General features: G+C 37.6%; 1 protein-coding gene and 1 pseudogene across 1 annotated transcript in view; one reads left to right on the top strand and one right to left on the bottom strand.

Moving 5' to 3' along the window:
• Positions 1-8,782, bottom strand: part of LOC148778547 (mitochondrial import inner membrane translocase subunit Tim17-A pseudogene) — a 35,263-nt pseudogene extending 26,481 nt beyond the window's left edge.
• The window catches only part of DPP10 (dipeptidyl peptidase like 10), an 822,212-nt gene that overhangs the window by 392,220 nt on the left and 413,923 nt on the right, over positions 1-16,069 (top strand). The window contains exon 4 of the mRNA XM_055397567.2: positions 8,930-9,024. Within this exon, the coding sequence (XP_055253542.1) occupies positions 8,930-9,024 (95 nt within the window). The remainder of the gene's footprint in view (positions 1-8,929; positions 9,025-16,069) is intronic.

The raw sequence follows: 16,069 nt of genomic DNA, 5'->3' as shown, positions 1-16,069 counted from the left end.
AAATTGAAGAAAATGGGAAAAATCACTAGACCATTCAGGTAGGACCTAGATCAAATCCCTTATGACTATACAGTGGAAGTGAGAAATAGATTTAAGGGACTAGATCTGATAGACAGAGTGCCTGATTCACTATGGATGGAGGTTCATGACATTGTACAAAAAACAGGAATCAAGACCATCCCTAAGAAAAAGAAATTCAAAAAAGCAAAATGGCTGTCTGAGGAGTCCTTACAAATAGCTGTGAAAAGAAGAGAAGGGAAAAGCAAAGGAGAAAAGGAAAGATATAAGCATCTGAATGCAGAGTTCGAAAGAATAGCAAGGAGAGATAAGAAAGCCTTCCTTAGAGATCAATGCAAAGAAATAGAGGAAAACAATAGAATGGGAAAGACTAGAGATCTCACCAAGAAAATTAGAGATATCAAGGGAACATTTCCTGCAAAGATATGCTCAATAAAGGACAGAAATGGTATGGACGTAACAGAAGCAGAAGATATTAAGAAAAGGTGGCAAGAATACACAGAAGAACTGTACAAAAAAGATCTTCACAACACAGATAATCATGATAGTGTGATCACTCACACTCACCTAGAGCCAGACATCCTGGAATGTGAAGTCAAGTTGGCCTTACGAAGCATCACTACGAACAAAGCTAGTGGAGGTGATGGAATTCCAGTTGAGCTATTTCAAATCCTGAAAGATGATGCTGTGAAAGTGCTGCACTCAATATGCCAGCAAATTTGGAAAACTCAACAGTGGTCACAGGACTGGAAAAGTTTAGTTTTCCTTCCAATCCCAAAGAAAGGCAATGCCAAAGAATCCTCAAACTACCACACAATTGCACTCATCTCACATGCTAGTAAAGTAATGCTCAAAATTCTCCAAGCCAGGCTTCAGCAATACATAAACCATGAACTTCCAGATGTTCAAGCTGGTTTTACAAAAGGCAGAGGAACCAGAGATCCAATTGCCAACAACCGCTGGAGCATTGAAAAGGCAAGAGAGTTTCAGAAAAACATATATTTCTGCTTTTTTGGCTATGCCAAAGCCTTTGACTGTGTAGGTCACAATAAACTGAGGAATATTCTGAAAGAGATGGGAATACCAGACCACCTGACCTGCCTCTTGAGAAACCTATATGCAGGTCAGGAAGCAACAGTTAGTACTGGACATGGAACAACAGACTGGTTCCAAATAGGAAAAGAAGTACATCAAGTCTGTAGACTGTCACCTTGCTTATTTAACTTATATGCAGAGTACATCGTGAGAAACGCTGGGCTGGAAGAAGCACAAGCTGGAATCAAGATTCCTGGGAGAAATATAAATAACCTCAGATATGCAGATGACACCACCCTTACTGGCAGAAAGTGAAGAAGAACTAAAGAGTCTCTTGATGAACGTGAAAGAGGAGAGTGGAGATGTTGGCTTAAATCTTAACATTCAGAAAACTAAGATCATGGCATTTTATTCCATCACTTCATGGCAAATAGATGGAGAAATAGTGGAAACAGTGGCTGACTTTATTTTATGGGGCTCCAAACCACTGCAGGTGGTGACTGCAGCCATGAAATTAAAAGACGCTTACTCCTTGAAAGGAAAGTTATGACCAACCTAGACAGCATATTATAAAGCAGAGACATTACTTTGCCAACAAAGGTCCATCTAGTCAAGGCTATGGTTTTTCCAGCGGTCATGTATTGATGTAAGAGTTGGACTGTGAAGAAAGTTGAACACCGAAGAATTGATGCTTCTGAACTGTGGTGTTGGAGAGGACTCTTGAGAGTCCCTTGGACTGCAAGGAGATCGAACCAGTCAATCCTAAACAGATCAATCCTGGGTTTTCATTGGAAGGACTGATGTTGAAACTGAAACTCCAATATTTTGGCCACCTGATGCAAAGAGCTGACTCACTGGAAAAGACCCTGATGCTGGAAAGGTTGAGGGCAGGAGGAGAAGAGGATGACAGAGGATGAGATAGTTGAATGGCATCACTGACTCAATGGACATGGGTTTGGGTGGACTCCGGGGGTTGGTGATCGACAGGGAGGACTGGCGTGCTGCAGTTCATGGGGTCACAAAGAGTCGGACACGACTGAGCAACTGAACTAAACTGATAAATGGAAAAATAAATTATATTGAGAAATATTAAAAAGAATCTTGTAGTCGAGGAAAAAAATGATTAAGATCCTTCAGTGGGATGGATGCCATATTATTCTACTCTAAAGAAATTATAAACTGATGAATACTAGTTCTCCCAAATTACCACCAAAATAACATTATAAACATGAAGAAGCAGAGATGAGTTTGTTGCTTATTTGGTAAAGATCACTTTCTTGCCCACTTGAGAGTGGGCAGCATATTCTCCAAAGGGAATGACAAAGGAAAGATGTTTTTTATGAGGTTTTCATGGGATGTGGTTTTATAGGTCTTTCAATAAGTAGTATTGATTAGGACTGGTTGAAATTTTTTGTTGGAAATGTTGGTGACTAGTGAATTTTAGAAGGTGAGGGCTTGGGAGAAGATCTTGAATATTAAACAGTCATTTGGTTGAGTTATGTATTGTTCTGAGAAAGAAATGTTTACTTTAGTGAGCATTAGTTGAGTAGTCGATTTTTCAAATAAATGGGTTTTCAGAAAGTTCCTGAAAAAATAAAATGATGAGCGTATTTGCAACTCCATCTTCCTGGCAAGAATGTTCTGAAATATTAAAGCCATATTAATGCATACACTTGAAGAGTAAATTCATGTTAATGTACACTGTGTAATATGTGTGAATGCATAGTTTCACTTCTGAAAGGAACAAGAGATATAGTGTTTTGGGAATTCGTAAAGTAACTGAAAACCCCAAATAAACACATTTAAATTGAATAAAAATAGACAGTAGAAATATTTGAAAGAATTTATATGATTAATATTAAATGATTCATATAGGAGCACAGAAAAGAGACATACAGAGTGAAAATGTTAGAAGTGCTGAGAATCTAACAATGCTTTAGGGAAGATGAAAATTCTGGACAGGACTTGGTCTTTGGATACTGGATATCATAAACAAAACAGAGTGGGAGTGAAAAAAGACTTGTGGACAATTCTCAACAATAGATGATCAGGGCTATTTTTTTAAAAAATAGAGATCAGGAGATAATAAATAGGGAAGTATATGCTGAAGCCACTCAGTGAGTAACCTGAGTGCAGTGATTGTTTTCCAAGCATAGGAGAGAATTCCAAGTGTTCTTTAGGATCTTATACTATGTTATGGAATAAACTACAGGCATAAAGAACACTGAAAAAACTAAAACAATCCTCCAAATGAGAGGTCATAAGGCACAATATTAATATAGGAGTTGAAGAGAAAGAGAAGATGTAATGAACTTAAATGTGTATATATATATATATATATATATATAGTGTATATATATATATACACACACATATATACAAACATATATATATGTCTACTCTGTTTTATGTATCTGCAAGACATGTATGTCATGTAGCATAGAATTGGAAATATAAAGCCAACATACAGGAGAGGTCAGGGCTCAAAAGTTTAAAAAGTCAATTTTGGAAGTTTTGAGGTTTCCCAAGTAGCTCAGTGGTCAACAATCTGCCTGTCAATGCAGGGGCTGTAGAAGACATGATCCCTGGGTCCAGAAAATCCCCTGGAGGAGGAAATGGCAACCCACTCCAGTATTCTTGCCCGGGAAATCTCAGAGACAGAGGAGCCTGGCCTGCTATGGGATTACAAAGAATGGGATATGACTTAGTGACTGAGCACACACAAGTAGAAATGACCACTCAGAGAATAGCAATTGGGAAAAAAATAGCTCAGAGTTGATCTTTGCAGGGTGTCTTTGTTTAGACAACAACTGTTTGAGTAGAATGTGTGGACGTTTTTGATGAAAGGATTCCAGACCAAGATAATGGTTCAAAGGCAAAAGAAGATTTCAGAATCCTTCTGCTCATTTTAAGTGTCACACAATGCAAAGTTGAGTAAGGTGGGGATAAGCATGGGGGAAAAACACAGTGGATTTGGTTATTCCAGGTCAGTGTTGATGTTGGCAGCTTGTTGTTTGAGGGGGATGAGGACTGAAACTGTGCTTCAGAGAGATACGGAGAATTACATGTATGGTGGACACACAGGATAAGTCTGAAACCCCTTGTACAAAAGGTTTATGAGGCTTATTTTGAAAGGACAAAAGCCTGGAAAAGAGCAAAGAGCTGAATGATAGTGATTTTTATTATTAATTTCTAATATAGAAAAGAAATATATACACCATGAAAAATACAAGTAACTGGCAAGAAGTAGATATTTAAGAAATATCAGAAGTCAAAGATATTTAAAAGCATGGAGCATATTCAATTTGGTTAAAAAACAGCTTTATTGTTTTTTTTTTTTTTTTGCTTTTCAAAAAAGAAAGAGCATCTCTTCTAGGAGTCTGGGGAGATGGAAAAATATATATGGAATGATATTTTGAGTAGACAAAAAGGACAATAAGCCATTTCTAATGGCCTCAATGTTCACAGGTGAATATATGGAGCCAGGGGTCTTCAAAAAGTGAGGAAAATTTCTACAGATATTGGCAGTGTTTTAGGAGAGATGGTTTAGGGCCTATTGTGTTTCAATTATGATTAATTAAATAGTCTAGATTTCTATTGATATCTTTAAATAATGATTAAATCTTAATTTTATATTTAACATATTCTTTCTGAATTTATTTGAACATTTTCAGTGATTATTATTTCATTATTTTGTTTTACTGTTCTTTTCTAATTTTTTCAATTTGATTGAGTGTGAATTAAAAAAAAAAAGATGCCAGATGCCATAGAATTTGTCTTTGAGATATGTTAAAAAATAAATTTTTAGGACAAAAATCATATTTGGATTAAAATGTTTCAATCAATCAATTTGTAAAGATTTTTTTCCACTTTTTGAAAATTCTCTGCACAGATGGATGATGGATGATAGATTTGATTTTGAAACATTAAAAGCAAATTATCATTTTAAAATTAAGTGCATAATTAAATTATCAATAATAACATTAAAAAATAAGGTGATTTTATATAGATATTCAGGGAAAATGAGTTTTGTTAGCTGTCAACACCCAGAATAACCTGTTATGCAAAGCTGAATTTATTACCTATTTTAGTCAGGGAGGGAAACATTTTGACTGTCATAGAATGTCCAGAAGGAGGGAATGGTAGGGTGGGATGGGATGGGGGTTATATATAGTGCTGGAAATCTAGAAATGAATTGTTAAGACAGCTCTTCCAGTGTGAGGGTCTGGTTGAAGAGGTGTGCATTTCATGATGTAATGGCCTAGGTAGGTTGACACAGACAGACAAATATCTTGAAGTGAATCTTAGGTAAACAGTTACTAACGAGAATTATGGTTGTTGTTCAGTCACTGAGTTGTGTCCGACTCTGTGGCCCCATGGAGTACAACAAGCCAGGCCCCTTTATCTCTCACTACCTCCCAGAGTTTGCCCAAGTTCATGTCCATTGAATCTGTGATGCTATCCAACCATCTCCTCCTCTGCTGCTCTCTTCTCTTTCTGCCTTCAATCTTTCCCAGTATCAGGGTCTGAATTAACAGTTGATAATTTGTTCAGATTTGGGAGTTACTTTTAAGAAAGTTTCTGAAACAAAATTAACTTTTGTACTAATTTACAGCCGTATATTCATGGGCAAAAACTTGCAAGCTCTAAAAGTAAAATCTTATGGATGTAGATCCTGACAGTCTGCGTGAATGCAGAGGCCTCAGTTCTCAATTTCAATAGCAATTTGAGAACTGAACTATAATATGAACTGCATTACTACCTGCTTTGTGTGGACTAGGTATAAAATAAAAGCTTGCCTTTACCTGAAAGAACTTAAATTTAGGATATAGTACTATTTTTTCCTTTTGCAACAAATTATAGAAAAAGGAATTGGACAGAATGATAAGAATTTGGAGATGGGACAGACACTGAAAACGCATTCATATAGCTCAGGATGAAGAAACTAGACAGTGATTCTATCTTGTCACATCTTTTCATTTAAAATAAAAAACATGACTGAATTGAATGTGTTTTCAGGATAATTGACTCTTAACTTTCAATGAGCTGAAAAGGAAGAAAGATTATTTAATCAAAGTACTGTATAGACATGTCTAACACAGTGTTTTAAGAATTTTTCAAGTACACCCACCTTGATCTTCTTGTGTTAAAGCACTTTACTCATTGATCTGATTCAATCATATTTCATTACTTAATATTAAAGAAAATATGAGGCTACAGTTGTAAAATATATTTCCAGAAAGTAAATTATTAATGCAATAATAGGAGTTTCAAAACTGGGAGATTCTGCTAGTAATTATAAATCAAATAGTAAAGTAGCATAAATATGCCACCCAGAAGATCAGATTTTAAAGACAAGAAAAAAATTAAAGAGAATTAATAAAGGCAGATGTTAGATGCCTTTAAAATAATTCATGCAGAAATCTGTATCAAATATTAACCTAGAGAGTTACAGTTGAATTTTAAAAAGGAAAGGTTTCTCCCACTAATGCAACACTGAAAGTTCAACAGTAAAATTTGCAGGAGTGCAGATTCAAAGGCATTTATAAACACAAATCTCTACAGATGTTTTTCAAGTCTAAATAATTATCCAATGAAATTTACTTTTAAAAACATTAAGTGTAGTCTTTATCTTCTCAGACAAGCTCCATTTACTTCTATTCTGATTCTAAGGGAAATATTATAAAAATGAATGTTTCTTCCTCCATCTCAATATAATTCATCACCTGCTGAGGGTTTCTTCTCACTATGAGAGACAATAATGACATGTATTCCTTTGTTTCTTCCATTGAAGAAGAATCACTGTTCATGCTCTCTGGACTTTTATTTCTCCATAAATCCACAGACCTCATCCCTATTTAGAGTTCTGCACTGTGCTGGTTTCCTACATTTATCTACAGTGGAAGGGGGAATCCTCTTTCTTTTAATTTATTGTGAAAATATTTTAAGGATGTTTGTTAAGGAATTCTATTTATTCTAACCTATGATGGTAATATTTATAATCCATAGGAAGAAATGATTCAGAATTGAGAATATGAAGAAAAATAACAGAGGTGTTCATTGAGGTTGGACTATCGATTCAAGCAAGCATTAACTGAGAGCTGTAATACAGGAGACCAGAGATGGCTGGCAAGACCAAATGAGTAACACAGGTGACCAGTGTTGCTTTTGAACCTGTGATCATAACTATGAGATAGAAAGGAAAAGGAAGAGAGGGAAAGAATATAAATATAAATAAATATTTATGTGTGTTGAAAACCTGTTATTTGTTTTACATCACTAGAAAGGTCAGCAAATAAAGTTCATAATGAAAAGAACCTAAATTTTTGTAGGTGATGAAAGAAATTCAGAAGGTGATAGAAGACCTTATTTTAAAGATCTCATAGGTTTATCTTTCAGTACATCTAAGTACAATTCAGATAGTAACTTGAAATCTTTGTCTCTTCTTCTTCTTTCTTAAAACACGTTGTCTTTTTCTGTGGCCCATGTCTTTCCCTTTCTGTGTCTTTCCAACATGTCCCTGTACCCATTTGATTGAAGTCAAGAAGGATCATTGACCTCTGTCATCCCTGACTCTAGTAGGAGAGTCATATTGGGTTCTTGATCTTCTGAATGAAATGCTGAAGAAAAACAAACTTTATTTTTGTTAGTATTAATTGCTTCTCATCATAACTTCTAGGTGTTGCTATTTATGAAATAACTAGAGAACAGTCAGAAAACCTTGCTCTATCAAAATGTGAGGCATTTACACATAATCTTGACAATCCAACATGTAGTATTTATTTACTGCCAGTATGTGGATGATGACCATTGGGTTATATAAGTTATATGTAACTTATATAACTTCACTTACTGTGAATAATAGGTCCAATCCCTCTTAATATTGCCTTTTTTTTCAAGAATGTACATTGGGTTAGGAAAGTGTAATACCATGGAGAAGGTTAGAACTGGGTAAAACTGAAAAGGAGGTTATGCTTATCCAAAAAAAAAAAAAAAAAGATACTCGACTACTTTTATTTGGGTATCTTTCCTTTTATCTAATTACATATATATATATATATTACATATATATCTTTTATGTGGATATAGATATCTTTCTTTACTTAACTTCTGAGTACTCTTTCTGGAAATTTTTCTCAAGTTGATATTTTCAGGTGTAGAGTTCTTAAAATGATTTAATTTCCTGGTTAATGTGACAATTAAAATAAAAAATATATAAAATTAGCAGTTCTCCAAACTAAATGCAGTTATTTAAATTGAGGACATCATTCTCTTTAAAGTTGACAAAGTGGATACAATGGTTGGCATTGTACCAGTCTCAGAGATTTTGACCTTTGATCACACAACCCAGGCAAAATATCAGAGGCACAATTAGAAACCCAAGGGAAAAAGAGATTGAATAGAAATTGAGTGGTGGCAGTACTGGATACATGAAAAAGTTTGCATGAATGTGGTTCACAATGACAGTCTCAGAAATGTGTCTAGTTATGTTTCAGGGGCAGCTCGTTAAAAGTTAAACTACATCACTAATCGGTAACAGCTTCAGAAATGGGAGGTACTTCTTTTGTCTCTTCTTTCTAAGCTCAGAATGGGCAGCAGGTTGCCCATATTTTAATTATTTTTCATTTGTTGAACCAAGAATCTCAGTGACGCTCTCACTAACCCTGTTTTCTTTGCACAATAGGCCATAGGCTAGACAGGCTTCCTGATCACTGAAGAGGATTAACATGAGCCAAGTGTAGAGATCTGCTCAGGTTATTAAAGGCTAACAGTCATTGTCCCAATGAGCCTGTTTATTATGCACATTATCTCCTCTATAGCCATTATATTACCTAGTCAATGTGTTTGTCAATTGTTCATATCTTTGTTGTTGCAGATACAGATGTGGTGTATAAAAGCGAGAACGGACATGTCATTAAACTGAATATAGAAACAAATACTACCACATTATTATTGGAAAACACTACTTTTGTAAGTAATGAATAATTAATTACTTTAATCATTTCAGTGTTATTTAGAATGCTCTCAAAGTATACATAGTGGTCTTTTGTTTTACCTTCAGTACTTGCAAAACTTTTCAGGTGACAAGTTAGGGCTGGCATATTATGTAGAATCAGGAGATCTATTGATAGGAAATACCCATGTGACCATCTGCTTTGTTTCCTCCCCATTGATCCTTTTTAGTAAATGAATAAATATTTCTAAGAATATTACTTTTTGAATCAATATTTATTCCAGTATTTTCTGTGTCAGTTTAAACATAAAAAGGCCAAGTTTTAAAAAAGTTAATATAACCAGGATCATCATAACTTTTTATCTCCCTTTACTTGTCATTTTTCCTGACTTGCTTTTAATTGTGATTTTACAAATCAAGTAGAAGACAGGCTTTGTAAAACTGGCCTTTTGCTGAGGTTGATGTGTTTTACCTTTATAATTTTGTATCTGTCACTATCATTCCTCTTCTCCTGAATCATTGTTTCGCCGGCTGCTGCTGCTGCTAAGTCGCTTCAGTCGTGTCCGACTCTGTGTGGCCCCATAGACAGCAGCCCAACAGGCTCCCCCGTCCCTGGGATTCTCCAGGCAAGAAGACTGGAGTGGGTTGCCATTTCCTTCTCCAATGCATGAAAGTGAAGAAAGTGAAGTTGCTCAGTCATATCTCACTCCCAGTGACCCCATGGACTTCAGCCCACCAGGCTCCTCCGTCCATGGGATTTCCCAGGCAATAATAATGACATGGGTTGCTATTTCCTTCTCCAAACGAAGTCTTCTGTTGGTTGCTAATTATCTTTTTTATCTCCAGCATTTATTCCTTGCTTTATTAGTCTCTTTGGTGCATCAGAAAAGAAACAAAACAAACATTTTTGGTTATTGTTCCCTTCTGCTATTGGTACTTCATACCAATCCCATCTCATTGTGGTTTTCTCCATGTGCTGATTAATAACATTTTATCTTTATGCTTGTATGTTTAATCTTTTAAAAATCCTTTTGAGGTCTTTTTCTACTCTTCTCTATGTTAGTCATGACTGTTAATTACCACTAAGTAATATTTAACAAATATTTGAATTTACTGATCTTCTAAGATTCATAGGATCCCTAAAGACATTTCTCTCACAGCACAGATAATTAAGTAATTTATAAGTCCTGCAGGTGTCAGGCGGAGAAGGCAATGGCAAGCCACTCCAGTACTATTGCCTAGAAAATCCCATGGATGGAGGAGCCTGGTAGGCTGCAGTCCGTGGGGTCGCTAAGGGTCAGACACGACTGAGTGACTTCACTTTCACTTTTCACTTTCACACATTGGAGAAGGAATTTGCAACCCACTCCCGTGTTCTTGCCTGGAGAATCCCAGGGACGGGGGAGCCTGGTGGGCTTCCGTCTATGGGGTCACACAGAGTCGGACACGACTAAAGTGACTTAGCAGCAGCAGCAGCAGCAGGTGTCAGGATTCAATGGAGGAGGGTGAGGATAAAGATTGGAATGTGGCTTATATTTACAACTAGTTAACTTATGGCAGAAAGTGAAGAGGAACTAAAAAGCCGTTTGATGAAAGTGAAAGAGGAGAGTGAAAAGGTTGGCTTGAAGCTCAACATTCAGAAAACAAAGATCATGGCATCTGGTCCCATCACTTCATGGGAAGTAGATGGAAAAACAGTGTCAGACTTCATTTTTTTGGGCTCCAAAATCAATGTGGATGCTGATTGCAGCCATGAAATTAAAAGACGCTTGCTCTTTGGAAGGAAAGTTATGACCAACCTAGATAGTATATTAAAAAGCAGAGACATTATTTTGCCAACAAAGGTCCATCTAGTCAAGGCTATGGTTTTTCCCGTGGTCATGTATGGATGTGAGAGTTGGACTGTGAAGAAAGCTGATCGCCGAAGAATTGATGCTTTTGAACTGTGGTGTTGGAGAAGACTCTTGAGAGTCCCTTGAACCGCAAGGAGATCCAACCAGTCCATTCTAAAGGAGATCAATCCTGGGTGTTCATTGGAAGGACTGATGCTAAAGCTGAAACTGCAATACTTTGGCCACCTCATGCGATGAGTTGACTCACTGGAAAAGACTCTGACGCTGGGAGGGATTGGGGGCGAGAGGAGAAGGGGACGACAGAGAATGAGATGGCTGAATGGCATCACCGACTCGATGGACATGAGTTTGAGTGAACTCCGGGAGTTGGTGATGGACAGGGAGGCCTGGCGTGCTGTGATTCATGGAGTCACAAAGAGTCGGACATCACTGAGCAACTGAACTAATTAACTAACTTAGATCTGCAAACAAAAAATACAAATTACCATGATTCCAGATATATTCAAAGGTACTCACTTAATAATTTCCTCCTCTTAACCCCAAGATAGTATTTTTAAACACAGTTCTTTTAAAGTGCATACTAGGCTAAGTTCTAGATATATTTTCTCTCTTAGGCTATTCTCTTGGGAAAAAATCTATCGGAGAATAAAAATTTTATTCATACTGCAGTTTCATTTCTTTTTCATTGAGCGATTAGTGATACTTTAATTACAATTATAATTAATTGGATTAGATCTCTATAAAAATCTTTGTAATAAAAGTGTACCAAAGCAATTGAAAAAGTATTACTTAAAATGTGAAAGCAGAATAGCCTTTTGTTTAATAAGATATATTTTTTAAAAATGTGACTGTCAATTTATTTTAAAAATTAAGATAACACCATATTGTCAGTTCCCTTATATATTTTTTAAATATGAATATGATTAGCTGTGTAATCATATAGAGCAGACACTATGATTAACAATAATATTGACCATGACTGTCGAAGTAAAACAAAAGCAAATAATTTTCCTGAAATAATTGTCTGAAGGCATTCTTTTGTTTTTTAAAATAGATGGATTTGTAATGAAAGAAGAAATTAAAGGTATATAGCTTTTTGAAAAGGAGTTATGTGAAAGAAGTGATTTAGCCCCCAAACTGCTCTTAATCATTTCTGTTTGGAAATGTTATCTCATAAACCCAGAACTATTTCAAACAAAGCTAATTCACAGTGTCATAATTATGAAAATATTTCATAAGTATTAGCTGTATTCTTTCTGTTGTCAATAATTTGAATATTGCCAGTGGTCTTGGCAGAAAACACCAGAATTCATAAATAGTTCTATCAAATCTTTGTTTGACGTTAGAAAGGAATTGGAAGCATGATTCCAAGCCATATGCTTAAAGATTATTAAGATTTCTTTTTTTAAAGAGAGAACTTATGTACTAATATTGGAAGAGACATGGAATATCTGTAAGATATTTGTAAGCTTTTAAAAATATGCTATTAAAATAGCTTAAAGCAGAGATTGGAAATTCATATATTTTAATGATTCCAAGGAATGTTACCTGCATATGTTTTGGTCCAACCTCAGCCTGCAGCAGCTTGAAGCAGGATTTGGTTTCCTGGCCAGAGATTGAAGCCTGACTGTGGCAGTGAGAGTCCTGAATCCTAGCCACTACACCAGCAGGGACAATTGACAAGGCTCTGGCCCATTGCTGTGTAGATTTGAATTTTCACATAGAGATGGAAAGCAGTGAAACAAGTAAAGTGTGTATTCGAGGAAAAGAGTATATGTGGATTGACATAGGGGAAGGCTCAGAGAGAGTCACACCCTTGTGGTAGTTTGAATCACTTCAGTTCAGTTCAGTTCAGTCGCTCAGTCATGTCTGCTCTTTGCTACCCCGTGGGAAGCAGCAAGCCAGGCTTCCCTGTCCATCATCAATTTCCAGAGCTTATTCAAACTCATGTCGATTGAGTCAGTAATGCCATCCAACCATCTTATCCTCTGTCGTCCCCTTTTCCTCCCACCTTCAGTCTTTCCCAACATGAGCATCTTTTCAAATGAGTCAGTTCTTTGTATCAGGTGTCCAAAGTATTGAGGTTTCAGCTTCAGCATCAGTCCTTCCAATGAATATTCAGGACTGATTTCCTTTAGGATGGACTGGTTGGATATCCTCCCAGTCCAAGGGACTCTCAAGAGTTTTCTCCAACACCACAGTTCAAAAGCATCAATTCTTTGGTACTCAGCTTTTTTTATAGTCCAACTCTTACATCCATACATGACTACCGCAAAAGTCCTGCTTTGACTAGACAGATTTGTTGGCAAAGTAATGCCTCTGCTTTTTAATATGCTGTCTAGGTTGGTCATAACTTTTCTTCTAAGGAGCACACATCTTTTAATTTCAAGGCTGCAGTTACTATTTGCAGTGATTTTGGAATCCCCCAAAATAAAGTCTGTCTCTGGTAGACTTCCATTGTTTCCTCATCTATTTGCCATGAAGTGATTGGACTGGATGTCATGATCTTAGTTTTCTGAATGTTGAGTTTTAAGCCAACCTTTTCGCTCTCCTCTTTCACTTTCATCAAGAGGCTCTTTAGTTCTTCAATTTCTGCCATAAGGGTGGTGTCATCTGCATATCTGAGGTCATCGATATTTCTTCCAGTAATCTTGATTCCAACTTGTGCTTCATCCAGCCCGGCATTTCTCATGATGTATTCTGCTTATAAATTAATAAGCAGGGTGAAAATACACAGCCTTAATGTACTACTTTCCCAATTTGGAACCAGTTTGTTTTCCCATGTCGAGTTCTAACTGTTGCTTCTTGACCTGCACTTAGATTTCTCAGGAGGCAGGTCAGGTGGTCTGATATTCCTATCTCTTTAAGAATTTTCCACAGTTTGTTATGATCCAAACAGTCAAAGGCTTTGGTGGTAAATAAAGCAGAAGTAAATATTTTTCTGGAACTCTCTTTCTTTTTTGATGAATCACTTACATGGGTCATTTCTTCCAGATTACCTCTGGCCAGTTATCTTGCTTTGCCTGGTTCTGATTCTGTATTTGGTTGATCCGAGGGTCCTCCCATATGTGTGTGCATTTCTCCGCCAAGATGGACACTAGCAAAAAGTCTGTCACTTACTATGGGGTGGTACCCCCTCCATTATGGTCCTTTAAGCAGCTGTTCTATACATGTTCTATGTAGTCAGGAATGTCTCTGACTTTGAGAATGAGGAATATGTCATCCTTTATCTCTTATCTGGGCTGGGTTTAGCCTCTCCTCCCTCCTGCTATTTTGGAGTATCTGTCCACAGGAGAGAAACTCCAGCTGCTCAGCTTGGGGCCCATCTATCTCCTGCCTCACAACTGTTTATTTATAGGTCATTATGAAATAGATTTGACTGGAACAAAGAGATAAATTTTTGGACTTATCATGCATAGAGATAGCATCAGTTGATTTGCATACCATGGTAGTATTTTTGTTCAATATTCACTTATTCTGCCACTGAGCATTTGGGGTGGGATAGATACAAATCTTTTTACCACCAAGAAATTAAGGAACTTATTTTCTATCCATGATAGAGTAAAGAGCTACCTGATGAAAAAAAAATGTTACAAGCAAATAATTGTTGGATAAAGATAACCAAAATATCACCTCTTGAGATTCGAAACAAAGTAAAGTTTTCAGAAACTTCTGACCAGCCAGATGGTTTCACATACTGGTATAATCATGGAAAACTTATTTGTTAAAAGTCTAGCCTCAGGTAAGGCATACAAAGATGGCAGAGTAGGAAAACCCTGAGTTCACCTTCTTTCATGGGCATATCAAAGTTACAATTATTTATTGAACAAGCACTGATGAGAGAGACCAGAATCTACTAGAAAAGATCTTCCACAGTAAGGATATAAAGAAGGAACTTCAACAAGACAGATAGGAGGGGCAGAATTACAGTGTATATTCCAGACTCATTCCTCCAGGAGAGTGATCCACAAATGGGAGAATAATTACAAATGTAGAGATTCTTCCCAAAGAACAATACTAAAGCAAAAAGCGGAGTCACCAAAATGTATGGCTTTATTTATACAAAGCGTATGTATGAAAGTCAGAGGGGCTTACTTTAGGAGATCCAGAGGACTGTGGAACATAAAGACTTCACTCGTAAAGCACATGCATAGACAAAATCTTACACATTGTGGGACCCAGGGCAGAAGCAGTAGTTTGAGAGGATCCTAGGTCAGACCTATCTGCTGATCTTTTGAGAGTCTCCTGGATAGGCAGGAGGTAACTGGAGCTCACCCTGAGGATACAGGTACTGGCAACAGCCATTTTGAGGAGCTCCTTCTACCAGGTGGATACTGATGCTATCAAAGGACATTTTGGAATCTTCCCTCTAGCTTATTAAAATAAGACCCTGGCTTGCCCCCACCTCCCAGCCTGTAGATATCAGTACTGGAACCTCTCAGGCCAAGCAACCAGCTGGGCAAGGAGGCAGTCCCACATACCAGCAGGCAGGCTGCCTTAAGACTCCTTGAGCCCATACCAGCCCTGGACATGACCCTGTCCACTATAGAGCCCATGAAGAATACTCATACACCAGTATACAGGTACTAGATCAAGGACCCCCAGGAGGGCCCTGCAGCCAGAGACCATGGGACACTGCTTTATCCATCAGTGGGCATTAATGGTCCCTAGAACATTCTGGGCCCTGGGCCCTCGCAGCAGCCAGCCACTTCTAGCTTTGTGATCAGCCTCATTCACCAGCAGTTCAACACCAATACCCTAGGACCCAGATCAGTCTGCCAGCAGATGGCACTAGCCCTAGGACCTAGCTTTATCCATGATGGGTGAGCACTTTGTACTCCTCTGCCAGCTGCCCCACTCTCCAGTGATCATTACCAGCTTTGGGATACCCTAGAACCTGTAGCCAGCCTAACCCACCAGCAGGCCAACACTAAATCCAGGAAAGACAAAAGCCCAAAAGCCATCCACCTAGAACCTAGCACTGCCCTGGAGTGTGCCAGCACTAGCCCTGGAGTTCCACAGCCAGCCACCTTGTGACTGGGCCCCACAGTGGCTGTCAGCCTTTTTGTACAAGGCAGGGCCTGCCTGGCAACCAATCATACGAGAGGCTAGCACACTTACCATACTGCCTAAAGCAGGCCACCATGAGAGAAGGACCCACATAGCCCACACAGGGGCACCCCAAGACCATAGAGCTCTAATGACCAGA

Source organism: Moschus berezovskii, chromosome 2 (assembly GCF_049115385.1).
Source record: "Moschus berezovskii isolate FMDL1 chromosome 2, NW_MosBer_1.0, whole genome shotgun sequence".
NCBI lineage: Eukaryota > Metazoa > Chordata > Mammalia > Artiodactyla > Moschidae > Moschus > Moschus berezovskii.
Note: the sequence above shows the minus strand (reverse complement) of the source record. Positions and strands in the feature narration are given on the sequence as shown.